The sequence below is a fragment of the Lepidochelys olivacea genome, assembly GCF_965140295.1.
Source record: "Lepidochelys olivacea isolate rLepOli2 genome assembly, chromosome: 11".
In the NCBI taxonomy this organism is placed as follows: Eukaryota; Metazoa; Chordata; order Testudines; family Cheloniidae; genus Lepidochelys; species Lepidochelys olivacea.
The window spans coordinates 11,928,370-11,947,718 of NC_140421.1; the positions used below are offsets into that span (position 1 = coordinate 11,928,370).

General features: G+C 40.7%; 2 protein-coding genes across 2 annotated transcripts in view; one reads left to right on the plus strand and one right to left on the minus strand.

Moving 5' to 3' along the window:
• ROPN1 (rhophilin associated tail protein 1) overlaps positions 1-19,349 on the minus strand; it is a 103,159-nt gene that overhangs the window by 53,402 nt on the left and 30,408 nt on the right. The gene's annotated exons all lie outside the window — the stretch shown is intronic.
• The window catches only part of KALRN (kalirin RhoGEF kinase), a 765,876-nt gene continuing 751,544 nt past the window's right edge, over positions 5,018-19,349 (plus strand). Inside the window, exon 1 of the mRNA XM_084643219.1 lies at positions 5,018-5,307. Coding sequence (XP_084499345.1) covers positions 5,235-5,307 — 73 coding nt within the window. The 5' untranslated portion in view covers positions 5,018-5,234. The remainder of the gene's footprint in view (positions 5,308-19,349) is intronic.

Here is a 19,349-nt window from a genome sequence, read left to right on the forward strand (position 1 = left end):
GAAGCAGACCTAGTAGCTTAATACAGGGTCCCTGGGCTGAAATTCAGAGTAGAAGGTGAGCCTGGGTTCCCCTACCAGCCCCTCGGGAAGGGGCAAGGAAGACCAACTGCAGGAGGAGAGTAGACTCCTGGGAAGCAGGGCCTAAGGAAGGGCCAGTTAAGATACATCAGCAAGCAACAGAAGAAAAACTCTGTAGAAGCAGACTGGCCTCTTGTGGAGGAGACCCTGAGGGAGGGCCAGTAAGAACACTTCAGTGGAGCCCGACAAGGGGTGGAAGAATTATTTGGATGGTTTAGGTTGGGCTTTCAGTTGAACCTTTTGTTCTCCCAAAAGGGGGCAGAAATGAATGTGACTTGTCTGGAGGGCCAAGCTGTGGAAGACCCAGCGAAATGCATGCAGCCAGTAGGAGGTGCTGGAGATAAGGACATCTACAAAACAGCGACTTCGTGTTCAGTCCAGGCTTTCACTAAACACTGCTTCTTAGGAGAAGCATCAGGTCTGATGTTTGCAGTGCAGCTCTGCCAAAGAAACTTTATTTAAGCAGACTCTGAGCACCTACTGCTGTCACATCAAGTCATTCCTTGTGAGTCACCAAAAGTGTAATACATATGCACAAGCACTAGAGGATGAAAGAAAAATTATTTACCTTACAATAACCAGAGGTCTTTGAGATGTGTTGTCCATATGTATTCCATAACCTGTTCTCCATCCCCATTACCACAGAGTTCTTTCATATCTGAATTCTGCCATAGCAAAGGAACTGAATGGTGGTTAAGCCTGCTCTGCTCTGTATGCACTTGGTACGGGAGCACAAGGACACTTAATGCACATGCCCTGCCCAAGCGGACACTGCTGGCCAAAAAGACTCTGATCTCAAGCACATGGGGTGCATGCGCACCAAGAGTAGAATGTACATGGACAACAGATCTTGAAGAGCTCCAGTTACTGTAAGGTAAGTACCTTTTCTTTATCATGATGAAAGGTGCTGAAGGCATGAATAAGAGTTTCAGAAAAGGTGTGGGCAGTGTCTTGGGGATGAGAGGCAGAATTATAGAGTTGAGCAATAAAGGGAGACAGAGGTAAGTTCAGAGTCAAGTTTGGGTTGAGGTATAAAGACAAGATTTGAATTGAACAAGAAGATAGACATGGTGGAGTTTCAGTTAAGGTTTCGGTTTTTTTAGGGCCAGCTTTTGTTACCCCCCCTTACTAATAACGTATAGTATCTTGCTCCACAAATAATCCCACTGATTCCAACTGTCACTGTGAGATAGAATGGCAAAATCTGGCCTTAATTAGTAGATTATCAGTTTTGGATATATTATCAGTTTTGGCTATAGTGGAATCGGTAGCTGATGAGGTTGAGAATGGCAGAAAGTGAGGAAAGGTTTTCACCATTTGCCCCTATCTTTCACATTAGTATCTGATTACCTGGATGTCATGGAATAACAGTAGGACATATGCTTTTCATCTTCAAGGCACTTTACAAATAGCAACTAGTTGTTCCTCAGAATACCCCTTTCAGATAAGTGAATAAATGTTATCCCTATATCACAGATAGTGAAACTGTGGTAGAGAAATTAAATCACTTGACAAGGCCACTTGTCAGACTTGGAACTAGAAATCAATGTGTCTTGGTTTCCCGTCCCATTTTCCGACTATTAATCCATGCACCCCATCAGACCCAAAGCCTGCAAAAAGCAGAATGTGAAAGTACCTGCAAGAACAAACACCATTTCAAATATCTGTTTCAGAAACCTGAAATATTAACAGCATGTTATGTAATATTATACTTAAAAACCCAGTTTTGTTACTTGATTCTCTGCACTTTTTACAGATACCACTGCAAAGTGCCTCATTGCTTTTAAATTTGATATGAGAACAATGCAAATTGATGACACAAATGGAGAGGACAGCAAAGCACACATGGAAAAATCAGTGAAATCCTCTTGGAAGTTTAAGTACACAAGTTCAGACATGCACACACATACCTATTCAGGACATGGCACCCTCAGGAATGGAACTGCCAGCACCATGCTGTATACCCTCAAACACTATCCTATTGTAAGGAAAAATATTGTTTTAAAAACCAACTGGCACTGCATTAATTACCAACACTGCATGTTTCTTTGAACTAAAATTCAACAGGAGCTAGCTATTCTGGGACAAAAAGAAAAGGAGTACTTGTGGCACCTTAGAGACTAACCTTATTTGAGCATAAGCTTTCGTGAGCTACAGCTCACTTCATCGGATGCATACTGTGGAAACTGCAGAAGACATGATATACACAGAGACCATGAAACAATACCTCCTCCCACCCCACTCTCCTGCTAGTAATAGCTTATCTAAAGTGACCACTCTCCTTACAATGTGTATGATGATCAAGTTGGGCCATTTCCAGCACAAATCCAGGTTTTCTCACCCTCCATGGATGTGAGATATGAGAGTATCCATTTTTGATTTTACATTTGGGGACAATGTATACCTTCAGATCAGCGGCACTGCTATGGGTACCCACATGGCCCCACAGTATGCCAACATTTTTATGGCTGACTTAGAACAACGCTTCCTCAGCTCTCGTCCCCTAATGCCCCTACTCTACTTGCGCTATATTGATGACATCTTCATCATCCGGACCCATGGAAAAGAAGCCCTTGAGGAATTCCACCATGATTTCAACAATTTCCATCCCACCATCAACCTCAGCCTGGTCCAGTCCACACAAGAGATCCACTTCCTGGACACTACAGTGCTAATAAACAATGGTCACATAAACACCACCCTATACCGGAAACCTACTGACCGCTATTCCTACCTACATGCCTCCAGCTTTCACCCTGACCACACCACACGATCCATCGTCTACAGCCAAGCTCTGTGATACAACCGCATTTGCTCCAACCCCTCAGACAGAGACAAACACCTACAAGATCTCTATCAAGCATTCTTACAACTACAATACCCATCTGCGGAAGTGAAGAAACAGATTGATAGAGCCAGAAGAGTTCCCAGAAGTCACCTACTGCAGGACAGGCCTAACAAAGAAAATAACAGAACGCCACTAGCCATCACCTTCAGCCCCCAACTAAAACCCCTCCAACGCATTATTAAGGATCTACAACCTATCCTGAAGGATGACCCAACACTCTCACAAATCTTGGAGACAGGCCAGTCCTTGCCTACAGACAGCCCCCCAACCTGAAGCAAATACTCACCAACAACCACATACCACACAACAGAACCACTAACCCAGGAACCTATCCTTGCAACAAAGCCCGTTGCCAACTGTGCCCACATATCTATTCAGGGGACACCATCACAGCGCCTAATAACATCAGCCACACTATCAGAGGCTCGTTCACCTGCACATCCACCAATGTGATAATGCCATCATGTGCCAGCAATGCCCCTCTGCCATGTACATTGGTCAAACTGGACAGTCTCTACGTAAAAGAATAAATGGACACAAATCAGATGTCAAGAATTATAACATTCATAAACCAGTTGGAGAACACTTCAATCTCTCTGGTCACGCAATTACAGACATGAAGGTCGCTATCTTACAACAAAAAAACTTCAAATCCAGACTCCAGCAAGAAACTGCTGAATTGGAATTCATTTGCAAATTGGATACTATTAATTTAGGCTTAAATAGAGACTGGGAGTGGCTAAGTCATTATGCAAGGTAGCCTATTTCCCTTTGTTTTTTCCTACCCCCACCCCCCGACATTCTGGTTAAACTTGGATTTATGCTGGAAATGGCCCACCTTGATTATCATACACATTGTAAGGAGAGTGGTCAGTTTGGATGAGCTATTACCAGCAGGAGAGTGAGTTTGTGTGTGTGTTGGGGGGGGGGGAGGTTGAGAAAACCTGGATTTGTGCTGGAATTGGCCCACCTTGATTATCATACACATTGTAAAGAGTGTGGTCACTTTGGATGGACTATTACCAGCAGGAGAGTGAGTTTCTGTGGGGGGGGGGGAGGAGGCGGAGGGTGAGAAAACCTGGATTTATGGTGGAAATGGCCCAACTTGATTATCATACACATTGTAAGGAGAGTGGTCACTTTAGATAAGCTATTACCAGCAGGAGAGTGGGGTGGGAGGAGGTATTGTTTCATGGTCTCTGTGTATATAATGTCTTCTGCAGTTTCCACAGTATGCATCCGATGAAGTGAACTGTAGCTCAGGAAAGCTTATGCTCAAATAAATTGGTTAGTCTCTAAGGTGCCACAAGTACTCCTTTTCTTTTTGCAAATACAGACTAACACGGCTGTTACTCTGAAACCTGTTATTCTGGGACAGATTTCATTTGCCCCATTGTATTTTCATACACACCCAGTAGGGTTTTGTCTTGTTTTGAATCTGCCTGAAAGAAGAGAGTGTTCACTGTGATCTGTATATCGGAAGGAAACCTCTGGTGAATGATCCATGTAGTAAGGACTAGAACAAGCATTAGTAAGGGTGTGTGTGTGTGAGAGAGAACTGGGCAGGAGAATATACAATAGGGCACAAGCCTGTATTGGCTGGGAGGGGGGGATTAGATGATTTAAGAGAGATGGAAAGAATGGGGGAGAAGAAAGTCCCTTGATCATGCAAAGATAAAGCTCCCACGAAATACACACACACACACCCTCTCCCTCTCCCTCCCTCTCCCTTCCTCTTCCTTTTATAATATCCACATCCCAGTTTTCCTGCCTCCCTCAGGAAGTCCTGACGGCCGGAATAACCCAGGCTGGTTGAAATGATCATTTGGAAAACAACAATAGCTGGTGTGATACTGGCTCAGGCGGCTGCCGCTGCTGTAAGGAATTGAACTGTCATCTATGTAAATACAGCTCGGCTGGAGTCACATGTGCAGCAAGGGGCATTGTTGGCAAAGAAGAGAGGAGGAGGAGGGGAGGGGGAAGAGAGCAGAGCAGGTCTGAACAATAGAGAGAGGAGGGGGGTTGGCAGAGAGCCTGCTGTTGCTGGAGGTGTTGGGGGGCGGGAGGGGACTGCAAACCTCACACGACTGGCAGGCAGTAGGAGCAGCTGCTGCTAAGCCCTGGGAGCAGCAGCCCCAGCAGAGCTCACCAGACACCATGGAAGGGATGATCGCGCTGGTGCACGGCTGGGCTAGCTGCTGAAAGCGCCTCCATCCATCCCTCCCTCTTTCTCTCTCCCTTTGCTTCTCCTCCTCCCTAACTCTCTGGATATTAGCAGCAGCCGGGCTCGCCTCTCCTTTCCCCAGCCATGAATCCCGCAGAAGGGGCAGCGGAGGAAGGCGCTGTCCCCGATTCCGAGGTGGATGCTTTTTTCCGAACAGGTAAGGAAGGAATGGGGAAGGGGAGACGGAGGGGAAGGGGCTGCCATCGCCTGGGCGAGAATGGGATGTGAGAAAGGGGTTGTTTTGCATTGACATCATCCCGGGGTGGGAAGCCACAAGGGACTGGCTGACTTGCTTTGTTTGGGGGCGCACGGACAGGGTTGGGGTCCCCTGGGTGAAGGGACCCCTGCTGATCTTCTCCTGTTTATATTTTGTTCATTGTCTCCTTCCCGTCCGCCTCCCCCCCCCAAAAAAAAATAATAAAAAGACTTCAGTCTCACGGCTGGTGTGAGAGACATACACAGCCACTGAAGGAGAAGCCCCTTCTCTGGGCAAAGATGCTTTTGTGTTGGGGTTGTTTGCACAAGCACTTAACGAATTGACTGAGGATTGGAAAGTGTTGGTTGTCAGTTTCATAAGAGAAACCAGATTTATCCCCCAGCTTCTTGTTCCGTTTCCATTTGTTCCGTGGCTTGCTAGGAAATGATGCTGCTCTTCGCTTGTTACACAGGAATGGGGCGATCTTAGATCACTTTTTAAATGCAAGAAGGGGAGGGATTACATCTCCTCCCAGTTCTCGCATGGTACAAGATCTTAACATTGCAGGAAATTTATCGTTGCTCTCTCCCTTTCTCCTCTGAGATTGGAAATACAATAAAAGCCTCTCCAAGATGTTCGTTGATGGCTTGTGAGAACTACACATAAAAAAAGACATGGCATTGGGTCTCTAAACATGCCTTCAATTTGGGTTATAGATTGGGTCAGGTGTTGGAGCCAGAGACTCCGATTTTAACCATCCTTTTGCACATTGTCCACAATGTGTAACACCACTTCCTGGATCACTCCTCTGATCAGAATGGAGAATTAGGGTTAGCAAGATGTGGGGAAAGGTTAATAAATAATAATCATAGATCATTATTTTGAAGAGGAGTTTGCTTTCTTCCCTCCTCAGTCTACTAAATTTGTACTTTCACCTGAAAACTATAAATATACTATATGCACAAGTTCCCTTGTCCCCTTCCATCTCAAACAACCCTTGCAATCCCTTTAAAGAGGCTTTGTTAACCCAGTGCCATCAGTCATGTGTACTGTGGCAGTGGTATTGGGCATTAGGGACACTAGAAATCAACACGGGTCATTACTGGTGAGCATATTTGCTTGGGTATCTCATTCCTCCTGAGGTGGACTTTGTTAGCAGGATCCAGAAGGTCAGGATCAAGAACAAATCCAATTGTATTTCAGTGAGTAGTGTGAGAAATAAATGTCTTTCAGTTTTAGAGGACAATACTATAACAGAGCATAAGATTAAATGTGACTCTACTTCTTAAAAGAACGTTTGGGCCAAATTCTCTAAGAAATGTATATACACTAGATACCCACATAAAGTATTCAGAGTAGCAGCCGTGTTAATCTGTATTCGCAAAAAGAAAAGGAGTACGAAAGCTTATGCTCAAATAAATTTGTTAGTCTCTAAGGTGCAACAAGTACTCCTCTTCTTTTCACATAAAGTATTATTAGTTTGGTGGCCCTTATCTTTGAAACATGATTTTATGTGGGATCAAAGCCCCAAGTGAAACAATTTATGGGATTCCTTCTGATTCTGTAGGCCGAACCTTGAAGCATTACATGCTACTTGATAATTTTTTTTAATTTAAAATTGCAAAGGATTAAACACTCACTTCATAAGGGGATTGACCCTGGTAGTCTGGATTTGACACTTATTGCCACAGCTGTTTGTCAAGGCTTTGCTTTTCAGCTGCCTTTTTCCTTCTACCTGATCATTAGTTATGCAGAGAGCTTCAGGCTCCAGTTACAACAAAACAATCATGTAATCACCAAAACTTTAAAGAAGTTCATTCCTGCAGATCTGCTACAACTATGGTGGACTGAACCCTGTTCATGCGAAAATGCTTTGATCTAGAGGATAACTATAATAAGGTCTGACTGTGCATATCTTGTGATCCACAATCCATTAACCCAATGGATATTTGCCTCTTGACACCCTGCATGGCTACAAGCAAAGCATTTATAGATTTCCCATTCCCCAGTGGTGTAAGTATTCTTGGGCTATTGAAGATTTGTGGAGTGCACTTTTTAAAAAAATTAGCATTTTTTCTTGGTAAAAAATTTATATTGCTTTAGAAATCTCCCCCTTAAAAGCTTAAATCATTGCCTAATGGCATTTAGTTCTCAACATAAGAAAAGATTACAAAGTTGAAGTCAAAGGGACTGTTCACATTTGTGTCTAGTTTGTAAAAGAAAGCATACTAAATAAGAAAAGAACACTCAAAAAGAATCCCATGATCAAACATTTTCCTATTCTGTGTCCTCCTCCAGAACTTCTATGCCTAAGGAATCATGAATATAATCTTGTTAGGTGTCCTATGTGTTTAATTTAAATGGTTCCTGGGAGGTTTTTTGGCATTCCCATTTACTCAAGTAAGTAAATAGTTTGAATCTGAAGGCTTCTATTCCATTGTGTGTCCTCTCATACACAAAACACTGACACTGTTTAAAAAGAAATTGACATGAACAAGCCTCATAGTTATATCAGGCGTGTTTTAAAATTAATACAAACATAAGAACAGCCATACTGGGTCAGACCAAAGGTCCATCTAGCCCAGTATCCTGTCTTCCGACAGTGGCCAATGCCAAGTGCCCAGAGGGAATGTACAGAACAGGTAATCATAAAGTGACCCATCCCATCGCTCATTTCCAGCTTTTGGCAAACAGAGGCTAGGGACACCATATCTGTCCATCCTGGCTAATAGCCATTGATGGACCTGATAAACAGAAATCAAGGCATCTGATGTTGGGCCTGACCTTAGTGAAACTGGTTATTTTTTATTGGAATTTTTATTTTCTATTTTAATATTTTATTTTCTATGGATGCTTGCTTGTCCTATTTGGTTCTCTGCTTTGTGTGCTGATATTGTGACTGCCTAGAGTTGCTGTTGATGTCCATCTTAATGGATGCTAGAGAAAACAGCTGATGAGGTATATTCAGGGAGAGAGTCTAGATAGAACACTTGTGAACAAACTGAGAACCTGACCCTCTCAGACAGTCCCCTCTCAGGCAGAATTTCCACATAAGTCAATGGGAGTGTTGCCTGAGACAGGACTGTGAGATCAGACCCTGTATTACTCTTGTCTGTTTTTTTGTTTTTGTCTTTTGTTAAGTGGTTAGTGCTGTATAGATATGAATTACTAGTATTTATGTAGATTTTATAAAAGACAATTTCTTAGTGTCTTGGTGCATTCATGACAATTAAAAAATACTTTTAACATTAGATATCCCCTCCATATACAAGACTACCATTCAAAGATGCTGCCAAAATTTGGCTATAAAAAGGGCAATTGCAAGAAATTGTAGCTATCACAGGAAATAGCAAAAACTCAGAAGGCGGTGTCCCCAATGAAAACTCAGGGTCCTGACACTGTTCTCCATCAATATAGCAGTCAAAAGGTTTAGTAAACAGATGAGCTTTACACTGAACATCGAAGGTCAGTAGACTCAGCTCTCTTGGATCAACAGAGGAAGTATATGCCAGAGATGAAGGCTCTTCACGACAGATGTTTAGCAAGAGCACCCAGCAATTAAAATGTAGGATCTGTTATCAATGACAATGAAGATAACAGATCTGTAAGCCGAAAATAAAATCAAATTAATCAATCCAAAGTAATAAGTGATGGGCCTGATTTTGTTCTCATACTGGTGTGAAACAGGGATAACTTGTTTGAAGTCAATGGACATACACCAGTATAGTTAAGATCAGAATCCTGTCAAATGCCTCTAAAGAAATGTGTGGCAGAGACTATTCTGATTTTAGTTACCATGGTGTATAAAAGGAGTAATTTCATTTACTTCAGTGGGATTGTATTTGTGTAACTGAAATCAGAATTCATAAATTCATAGACTTTACAGCCAGAAGGGATCATTATAATAATTGAGCCTGATCTTTGACTTCATACAGGCCATAGAACCAAAAGCAATAATTTCCACGTCAAGCCCAGAGCTTCTGTTTGAGCTATAGCAATTTGTGAAAGAATCTGGCCCTATGCCTTTATATACGTTATTAAGTTTTGGAGTTTTGATTTCTATTTGGTGACAAAGATTGAAAGAATAAAATTTTGCATAAGTTCTTAAGAAAAAGTGTCAGTGGTTTATTTCGTATCAGCAAGTTAAATGTATACTGAGTTTTCCAGTTTTTATGTTCTGTGCGACTGAATCCGAATGACTTTGTTGCTTGGAGAATGAGTAGAGTAACGGAAGTCATGATGTAAAGCCATGGTTGGAATGTCAGAACTTTCCCTGGATGTACGAGGACATATAAGAAAAGCTTTGTCTTTGTGCCTGTGTTCTAAGAATTTCTGTTACACTTTGGAAGCTGGTGTGAAACAGACAACAAAAATTTGTCAAACCTTAAATATTTATAGAGGTAAACTGATAGAAGAATCCAGCAAACCAGTGATTTCTTGAAACAGCAATCATTACTTCCTGTATACAGTGGATAGGGTTTTCTTTTCTAATTTGTTTTGTGTCATTTAAATCTAACATTGTTTCTGATGTGAAGAGGCAGAATCTGTCATTGATTCCTGTGGGTGAGTTGAAAGTTGATATTGTTCTATCTTTTTTTTTTTTTAGTGCAATGAATTATTCTCTTTTCCTTTTGCCTTCCACCAGCATGTTAGACTTTCACCATTGTTCATTTGTGTTCAAGTGACTGGCAGTTCTGCTACTAAATAATTTTAAAATGATTGGCAGTGGACAGGCTGTTTGATCAATAGATGTGCTTCAAATTATGTCTGAAGAAGGAGTGCTCCTTGAGGCTGATGGAATCAAGTGTCTCCTAGTAGGACAGATAAATTGAATCAATCTACTTGTTTCTGGTGGTAAGGTGTACTCATGGTGTCTGATTTCCTCACCGTCCAACTTTATAAGGTCTGTTTTGATAATGTACACTAATAAAGGAGGCTGTGATATGGAAAAGACTGCAATGTTTTGTGTTCCATTTGGAAAGGACCCCTGTTGTTTAAAGGGACAGTGACAATGTAGAGATCACACTTCTCTCTTAAAAAGAAAAGGAGTACTTGTGGCACCTTAGAGACTAACCAATTTATTTGAGCATGAGCTTTCGTGAGCTACAGCTCACTTCATCGGATGCATACTGTGGAAACTGCAGAAGACATTATATACACAGAGACCATGAAACAATACCTCCTCCCACCCCACTCTCCTGCTGGTACTAGCTTATCTAAAGTGATCATCAAGTTGGGCCATTTCCAGCACAAATCCAGGTTTTGTATGTACTACAGTATGGCACAATAATATTTATATTATTTTGTATTAATTTGAATAGCTAGCTCCCAGATTGATACCTCGTACCCACAGTTTCTGCTCAGAGCTAATCCTTTACTGCCAAGTTAACAATCCTTGATTCACAAAACAAGGGGGTGCAGATATAAAGGAAACATCAATACAGCATGGACTTTAGCTGCATTAGTAGGTGTTGCTATAGGGCCTGATCCGGTGCCCGCTGAAGTCAGTGGGAAAACTGGCATTGCCTTCATTGAGTTTTAAATCAAACCCACAGGGAAGAACAGTATTACTGTGAAAGAGAAGCCCCAAAGAATAATACAATGGCCATAGTGCTCATGAGTAAAGGAAACCTCTTTACAGTGGAACATAGATGGCCACATTTGTGTCTCGGTTGTCTCTCATCCATGGAAGGGGTAAACAGGTGTAACTAAGAGTCAGCTTTCACCAGGAAAGTATAACTATCACTGTTTTTTCCATGGCTGTATCAAGGCCTTGACAGAGTGCTGGGGAGTAGAAGATTTTTAAATATAGGATTGGACTTCAGAGATGTAAAAGAACATGCACCTTCTATGCTAAGGACCCTGTGGGGAATTCTCCCACTGCACAGGTGTGTTGGGCCTCTTTCAGGCAGGCAGGGCTGGTATGATGTATTTTGTTGTTTCAGCTGCTGTGACCTTATGGTCCCAAGGAAGTTTGATTATGGATGTATAGAAGCAGCTTTATTACTCCACTGTGACATGTACAATACAGTACCTACTGGTGTTTGGAAATACTTCATAGCTATATCAAAGAAAATACTTACAGAGCGTTAGACCTTATAAACCCAAATAGCTGTGCATTTTATGACGTGACCTTAAAGTAAGTCAAGAACAAGCTGAGATATTTGTGCTCTTATTTGATTTGGATTGGTGTCCTGCTTTTAATATTTTGGTGAATAAACAACTCCTTTTTTATAGGTCTATATGGTGCACATGCCCTTTGTTAAACTATGAGGATTCTACCACTTAGGAAACTTTGCCCAATGAGCCTTGTAAGCATAGCTGGGAGGTTTGTAGTACACATGTTGCAAAAGAAACCTGAATATAGGACAGAAAGAGAAAGCAAATGTAGAAGTAAAATGTGATAGTCTTACTAGAGAACTCTGGAACGCAGGTGGCTATAGAAGAAAAGTCATGGCAGGTTTGAATTTAAAAAAAAAATTTAGTCAGAGATTCTAGGACAAATTATGATCTCGGTTATCCTGGTGTAAATCTGGAATAACTCAGTTTACTTCAATGAACTTATGTTGGCTTTTTCACTAACATAACTGAAATTAGAACTTGGCCCAAACATCATGATGACATCAATCATAAAAGCATTCCTAAGTCAAGCCACCTGTGGAATACATGGGTTGCAGTACCATGTTATGGTCAGTTTTGCACAAGAAAGGAGTCATATTTGGTGGAGATATTTGCAGTTTACATGTCATTTCAGCTGTGGTTTAGACTGAGGCTGGTATTTGAACCCAAGGTACACCTCCATTCCCCCATGCAGCATTACAAAGGAGAGAATCCTATTTACATGACTACCTCATGTGGCTACAGATAATGTTAGTTTCTGGTACTATATCTTTTTGCTCCTTATTACAGTTAAGTGTGACAGCAGATTAGTAGAGACCATCAGTAGTTTAAAAGTTATACATATCCAGTGCTGGAGTGTGAAGGAGTAATGGGAAAAAATCATTGCTGTTTAAATAATTCCTGTTTCCTGATCCAGCATGCCGAAGAGAAGATTGGAGATAGCCAGGGATGAACTTTAGAAGATTGGGATCATATTTATAGTTGTTGCTAAATTTAACCTCAGATAATTTAGGCTTCAAGGCATGAGTAGTGCCATTGTAGTCAATAGCACTAGTCCTATGCTTAAAATTAAGTAAGTGCTCAAGAGCCTTGCAGAATCTGGGCCCAAGAATGGAATTTCATTTTTACTTTTAAAAGCAATGTGTTTGTTTTAATTAATTAATACCTAAACTATGTTGTATTTAATTGGGGGGATCTGTCTCCCTCTCTCTCTTTTGCCTACATTTATGTCTTACAATAGTGTACGAGCACCTCCTAGTTCATAAGAATTGCTCAGATAATATGACGAAACAGGCCATGTAGGTACATAGACAAATTAGGCAACCCCCCCTTAAAGGCAACAAATTGCCTTTAAAGCTAAAAATGAAATTTCTTTCCTGCAGCCTTATCTAAGACACCATTTTTGTTTCACTGATGGAACAAAGAACTGTAAGTAGGCACACTATACTTATTAGTATAAGGTCACATCATGCTTTTCAGAGAATAATAAGAGGAAATTATCTTCAGTTTAACATCAGTGACTGGTGAACCAGCTGCTCTGGTCACTTGTGTTACTAAAGTGGCCTTGGAGAAAAAAGTGAGTGGTGTTTGCAGCAGAAATTAAATTAACTCATTATATAATCTATAATAGTAGCTCTGTATGTTAACTCAGCTGTGTTTTTCAGGTTTTTGATCACTTCTTTGTAGTAACTTGTAGACAAATGGCATAGGATGACCTGCCTTACTCTTTTAAGAAATCATTGATTCAAAAACATTCTCTTTAAAGAACTTGTGTCTCTCCTGGAGATTGCAGGAGTTTCTTGTCAGATATACTCTGTGAACCGTTAGTAAAACAGTAAAGGCAATGGGCCAGACTCTCTCTCACTCCCATGTAAACCCTATTGTCTAAGAGCAAAATTTGACCCAGTATGTTTATTACTTGAAATTAGTATATGCTTAGTAAAAGGAACTTGATAGAGGTTCTTTACTAATATTGTAGTTTCTGGCATAGTTCCTGATTCCTGGAGTGTTCTCTGGCACCCCTACTGTTTTAATCACAACTGGTAGCCTATATTCTGAGCAGCAACATCAGTTGGAAACAATGGTGTCTGATTCTTGTTTGTCAGCTGGGACAATGGGCCTGCTGATGGGTTGTGGTAGAGGGGAGTGTGTTCCTTTTGTATGGCAGTACAGGCATGGCAGATGGCTAATTGGACATGATAAATCACTGGGGCAATGGGGGTAGCAAAAGGAGATCTGCAGGGATTATCAACTCATGATCAACTATCAAATATTAAAGAAAGGAAAGAAGTTTTCTATCAAAGCAGTTGAGTTTAACTTTTTGCTGCTTGACCATATGTCAGCCAAAAAAAGGGTAGAGGGACATCCTAACTAAACTCCTCGCTCCAGTTAATGTAAAGCATATTTCATTAGCTGAGAGCAAACCATATTACTGTATGGAAAGGTAGGGAAAAACATAGTCCCTAGAGATGCTGGCATGGCACTTAGTAAAATTAACGGAGTGTATCTTTCACTAGTCTTGTAAGAGAACATCAAGCTGTTGTACCAAACAGGATCCAAACTGGAAACAAGAATATTGTTGCAGTACTATTTCAATAGGAGAGGAAACATACACTGTGCCAAAATTTGGCTTTATATGTCTAAGGACATCAGTGATACAGTCACTGAAAAGTTAGAGTTGATTTGTGAGTATTGAATATGTGTTTAAAATTGTTTTTGTTGGGTTTTAAGAGTTTGCAAAACAAATATTGTGGGGTCAACTCTTAAGGCCACTGGTCTTTATTCCGGCAACTGAATTAAAACAACTCAGTAAAAATGGAATGACGAGCTCAAGATCTGAATCATTGCTATTTATTTTTTATAGTAAGCATGCCTTAATTACTAGACCTACAAAGCTTAATTGGTGGAATTCTTGGCTCTGGTCAAGAAGATCGTATGTTCAAGTCCTATGCCAGAAGATGCAGCTGATATTTTGACACTATATGGTGGCAGTAGTCAGAAGTGCCATCCTTTGGATAAAATGTTAAACTATTCCTTTATGCCCATCCATAGCAGCCTTTCAGGTGAAAGATGAATTGCTCATGGCATTTTTCAAAAAAGAGTAGGAGGTAATTCCAGTGTTCTGGTTCACCTTTCCTCTCTCCATAAAACATAGTTTAATACCTAACTCTTTAAGTGAGCAATTGCCGAATATACAATGGCTGCTGCTACGTTTGTCTACACAGCTGTTACCCTGTCACTGTCTCAGTTTGCTGTTTTTTAAAATGTTGTGGGGTGCCTTGGGTGCTTGATAATGAAAAGAACTAAAATAACAGGTTTATGGCATTTAATAAATACATTTACATTATAGTAAAAATATATCCACCATAAATGAAAAATAAGTATGTAATACTCTACCAAACAATGGACATGATCTTCTCTCTGTGGAAATATCGTAGTGTCCCCCTTCCACTGTTTATTGCTGACTTTCCCCACACCACCTTAATGGAAATTCTTGCTGAAAATTTTCAACTTGTTTCTGCTGTTTCCAGTAGGCCACTATTGGGACTATTAGTCTATTGTTTCCTGGGACTATGGGTGCAGAAGAAACCAACAGAGACCAGTGGAAGGATTCTAATGGAATTCAGTGGAATTTCCATGAGGGTACCCTCTTGCTTGCCATGCTGTATTGTCATTTTTTATTATCTCTGTGATGTAACTTGGATTGTGAACTCCTTCAATACGGGAACTTGTCTCTTTATTTGTCTTTAAACCACCATGAATGCATCTGAAAGGGATTTGAAGAAGAATGTGGTGACCTTATGAACTAGTTTGGAGAGATTGTCCAAAGTGGAAGAAAGTACAAAGACAGCTGTGGGAGAACTGGATAAATGGATGGTGGAGACGAACGTTAGTAGCTGAGTGGAGGGAATGGGGAAGGGCAAATAAAAGATGAGTAGATAAATAGTGGTGGACAGAATTGTCTAGGGCCTTAAAATTTAAGGAGAAGAAGCTTGAATTTAATATGCTAGAAAAGGGAGATCCCGTGGATAGATTCAAAGAAGGGGAGTTCCATGGTCAGAGCAATGGGCAAAGAAGAGGTTCTTAAGCACCTGTATCTTGGGAGTGGACATGTGAGTGTTAGGAAGGCCACATAGGAGGAAGTCACAATAGTAAAGAAGTGAGAGGATGAGGATCTTGAGAGTTTTAGCTGTTGGATGGAAGGAAAAGGTTAGATTTTAGAAATAAGATAGAGGAAAATGTTGCCGGATTTGGACACTGCCTTGATATGTGTGGTGAAAGAGGAGATACCTTATACACATACAGTGGACAACGTTATAAAATCAACAGCATAAGTTACCACAAAGTGGAATTGCAGGCACAGCAAGTTCTTCCTCTTACATGTAGTTATATAAGTGTAGGGAGGTAATGTGATGTCTCTGACAGGTCACGTGCCACCTGAGGCACATTGCGTATATGCTAAGAAGATGATACCCCAGTGTGATAACTTGGCATTTTAATGGTGACCGCATTACACATGCATTCATAGATACAGTACATATGATTTACATTGTTTGTATATTATAAACCAACTAAAGAGTCTTCTTTTTACTTCAAACATGGCCATTCTTGCGTTGATGCTGCAGGGATCAGGTGCTTGATGATGAACCAAAGGCATTAGAGAGAGCCAAATCCTTGTGCATTCTGATTCATATTTATTGCCTTCTGTTCACAGAAATACGTTATAAAGAGCTAGTCGCTTTGGAACTGACTACCACTGTCTTCACAGCAATTGAAACTGTCTGCTTCAGCACAGAAAAGCAGACCAGAGAGTTCTGGGGATGATGCTAATAGAATCAGTCTGAAGCATTCAGATAAATTCAGTCTAAGGAGCAAGTCAAGCCTAACGGGTGAAAAGTAATGATCTTGTGAGCTTCAAGGGCCTGGATCTACTGTGTGCAAATCTCCAGCTAACAGCTTGCTCCAGTTCAACTCAGTTCTATTCTAAAGCTAGCCAGGTTGTGAAATAGCTCCGCCACCTATTATAGGATCCTGTTGGTCTGTAATCTATACACTTCTCCAGGTTGTTTATGAATTTCATAATGAGACAGTCTGCTAAGGAAATCTTTTTTTGTGTGTGTGTTTTGTGGGATGCTGATAAATTTTGGCCTCTTAAAAAGACTGACACGAAAACCAGATATAGAGAAAAACAGGATGGTTGGATCATTTTACATTAATTAAAACTGAGTTTTGTCTTTATAATGTTTTGTAGAAATGGTCCTTCTAACATCTAAACCCTTACCACAGAGAAGAGTCAAAATCATATTTGTCTATACCACTGAATTATGCAGTGGGGCATAACCAGAAGCTCTGAACTGGTTGCTGTGATTGGAATTGATTTCATCTCTTGGTACAGCTGCAGTTCCATCACAGTGCTTTGCGTGGGAGACATACAGTGGTGTTGGTCATGTGCAGTGATCCAAAGAGAATAGATAGTAGTAGATCCTTACTCTGAGTTGCAGTCAAATGATAACTTTCTATAGCATGCACCTTGAGGTTTAGTCAACTTGAGAGTGGATATGTGTAGAATAAGCAGTAACTGTTTTGTCTGATTCAGCATTCCTCACGCTCCTTGGTGTTAAGTGATGATAAAGATAATAATTAGTTGATAATACTTTGTATTTATATTGCATCCCAGGATCACAAAGCATCAGAATCCCTCTCTGTAAAATAGGGATAATGATACTGATCTCCCTTTGTAAAGCACTCTGAGATCTATGGATGAAAAGCACTATATTATAGCTAGTTTATTATTATTTTATTTATGAATATTAAATGAAAGAGAAGTATCATACATCTCCATAAAATGGGGATAAGTGAGGCACAGTTATGATCTGTGATTTGCCCAAGTTTACACTCTTACATTATTAAAAAATACCTGGTTAGCTAAACCCATTTTTATAAATATTCACACAGTTTTAATATCCTTTGTCTGGGCAACATGGACCAAGGGAAAGCATGCCAATTCCTTTTTGCAAAACTATTTTCAAACTTCAGAGCCTAAAGTGCAGCACCAAAATCCATATTTAGGAATCGGAAATCAAAGGGAGCTGGGAGCAGTTAGTCCTTCTGAAAATCAAGCCACTTTTATGTAGGTGACCTACTTCAGGCACACAGGTTTGCAAATTTTGGCCTTAATCCTGGAAATGGGATTAACACACCTTTCTCTTGTCCATACTAGCCAGTCAAAGTATCTTAAAACTGTATTAGGCTGATGAACCTGTTTCTAAATATATATGGGCCAGGTCCAGAGTTGATGTAAAAAGTGGCCTAATGCTAGTGAAGTCAGTGGAACTATGCCAATTTATACAGACTGAGGATCTGGTCCAGGTTCAGCTAACATGCTTTTTGTGTTGCATAGATGGGGCCTAAATGAATCAATGGCAGAGTAGAAATATCTCTAATTTATGTATCTAGACATTTATATGGTGCTTATCATCATAGAAGCTCTGGACTTCAGCTGAGTGCCTAAATCCCTTTTAAAATTAGATGTAGGCTCCCCAGTCAATTAGGCATTGCAACGCTGAGTGCTGCAACACCTAAATATTTAAAAAAATCTGGATCTGAGTGCTTAGAAGCCAGGAGTTTAGACTCCCAGTCCTCTGCACTCACTACTAGACATAGTCCTGTGTTACCTTTTTCTAGTGAGCATGCTATAAAAGTTGCATCTATTCTGAAACACTAAATGTAGGAGAGATTTAATTACATGCTATTAAAAAGTTCCACCTACATAAAAGAGCTTTGCTTTCTAGCCCAGGTTTGATAATTTATTTAATATTTTACATAGATCTCTCCTGAAGGGAATGTTTTCAGAACCCATTTACAGCCCTCTTTCTGCTGTTTGACTTTTACATTTGCCAGTTACCTTTTTGCCTGAGTTCCCTCCATTCTGCCATCAAACTTTACCATGAATGTCTCATACAAATGTTGAGTCCGTTAGTAACAAGAACATTGGATTTCTGGTCAATTCCTTGCAATCAGGTTTAACAGAACTTTAAACTTAGTATATTGCTTCCTTTTGTTAGTCTAAACTTTCTTCGTCCCTTATTTTCCTGATATAATCTAATAAATATAATTGTAAAAACTGTGCATCTCTGTTCCTGATGGAATCACTCAGTTATTTTTCAAGGTAGAGTGGATATGCCTTATGTGAGTATGTTTTAATGTGTGGGTCCTGAGAGCGGTTCAAACTATTCTATTTCTTTCCTTTATTTACCAGCAACACTCCACAGGTAAAGTACAATTAATAGATTTATTTATACCCATATTTAAACACTATATCAGAAGAACAGACAACCTGCATACAAGAAACATAGAGCCATGGAAAAAACATAGGAGGGGACAGAGGTCTAAACAAACTCACTTGGATGCACTCAGCACAGCTTCCATCTCATATTCTTTTCTGTCAGAGGAGTCTTGGAGGCATCAGGTATGGATCCACTAACCTATGGACCCCTGAGAGGTTTGCCCCAATTGTGTGACTCCTTTGTTGCCTCCGTATTGCTCCACAGCCCCTCCATCTAGCCCTGCTGCCCCTTCTCCCTAGCTGCCTGGTTTTCATGGGTTGCTTTCCCCCCAACAGCATAGTTGCAGACATGGAGGGGACTCTGTGGGATTTAATGATTTTTGGAGCAGAATGAATTTCCATTCTCATATATACTTAAGTACTTGCCAGGTTTGGAGGAGAGCATACTTTGGGGGCATGGCTGCTCCCTGGCTCCGTTCTCTGCTGTCCTGAATCTGCCTGGGGCCTGTCCCTGCAGAACTCAGCAGAGTGGCTTCTGCAGGCAGGGCCGGATCTAGGCACCAGCAAAACAACCAGGTGCTTGGGGCGGTACATTTCT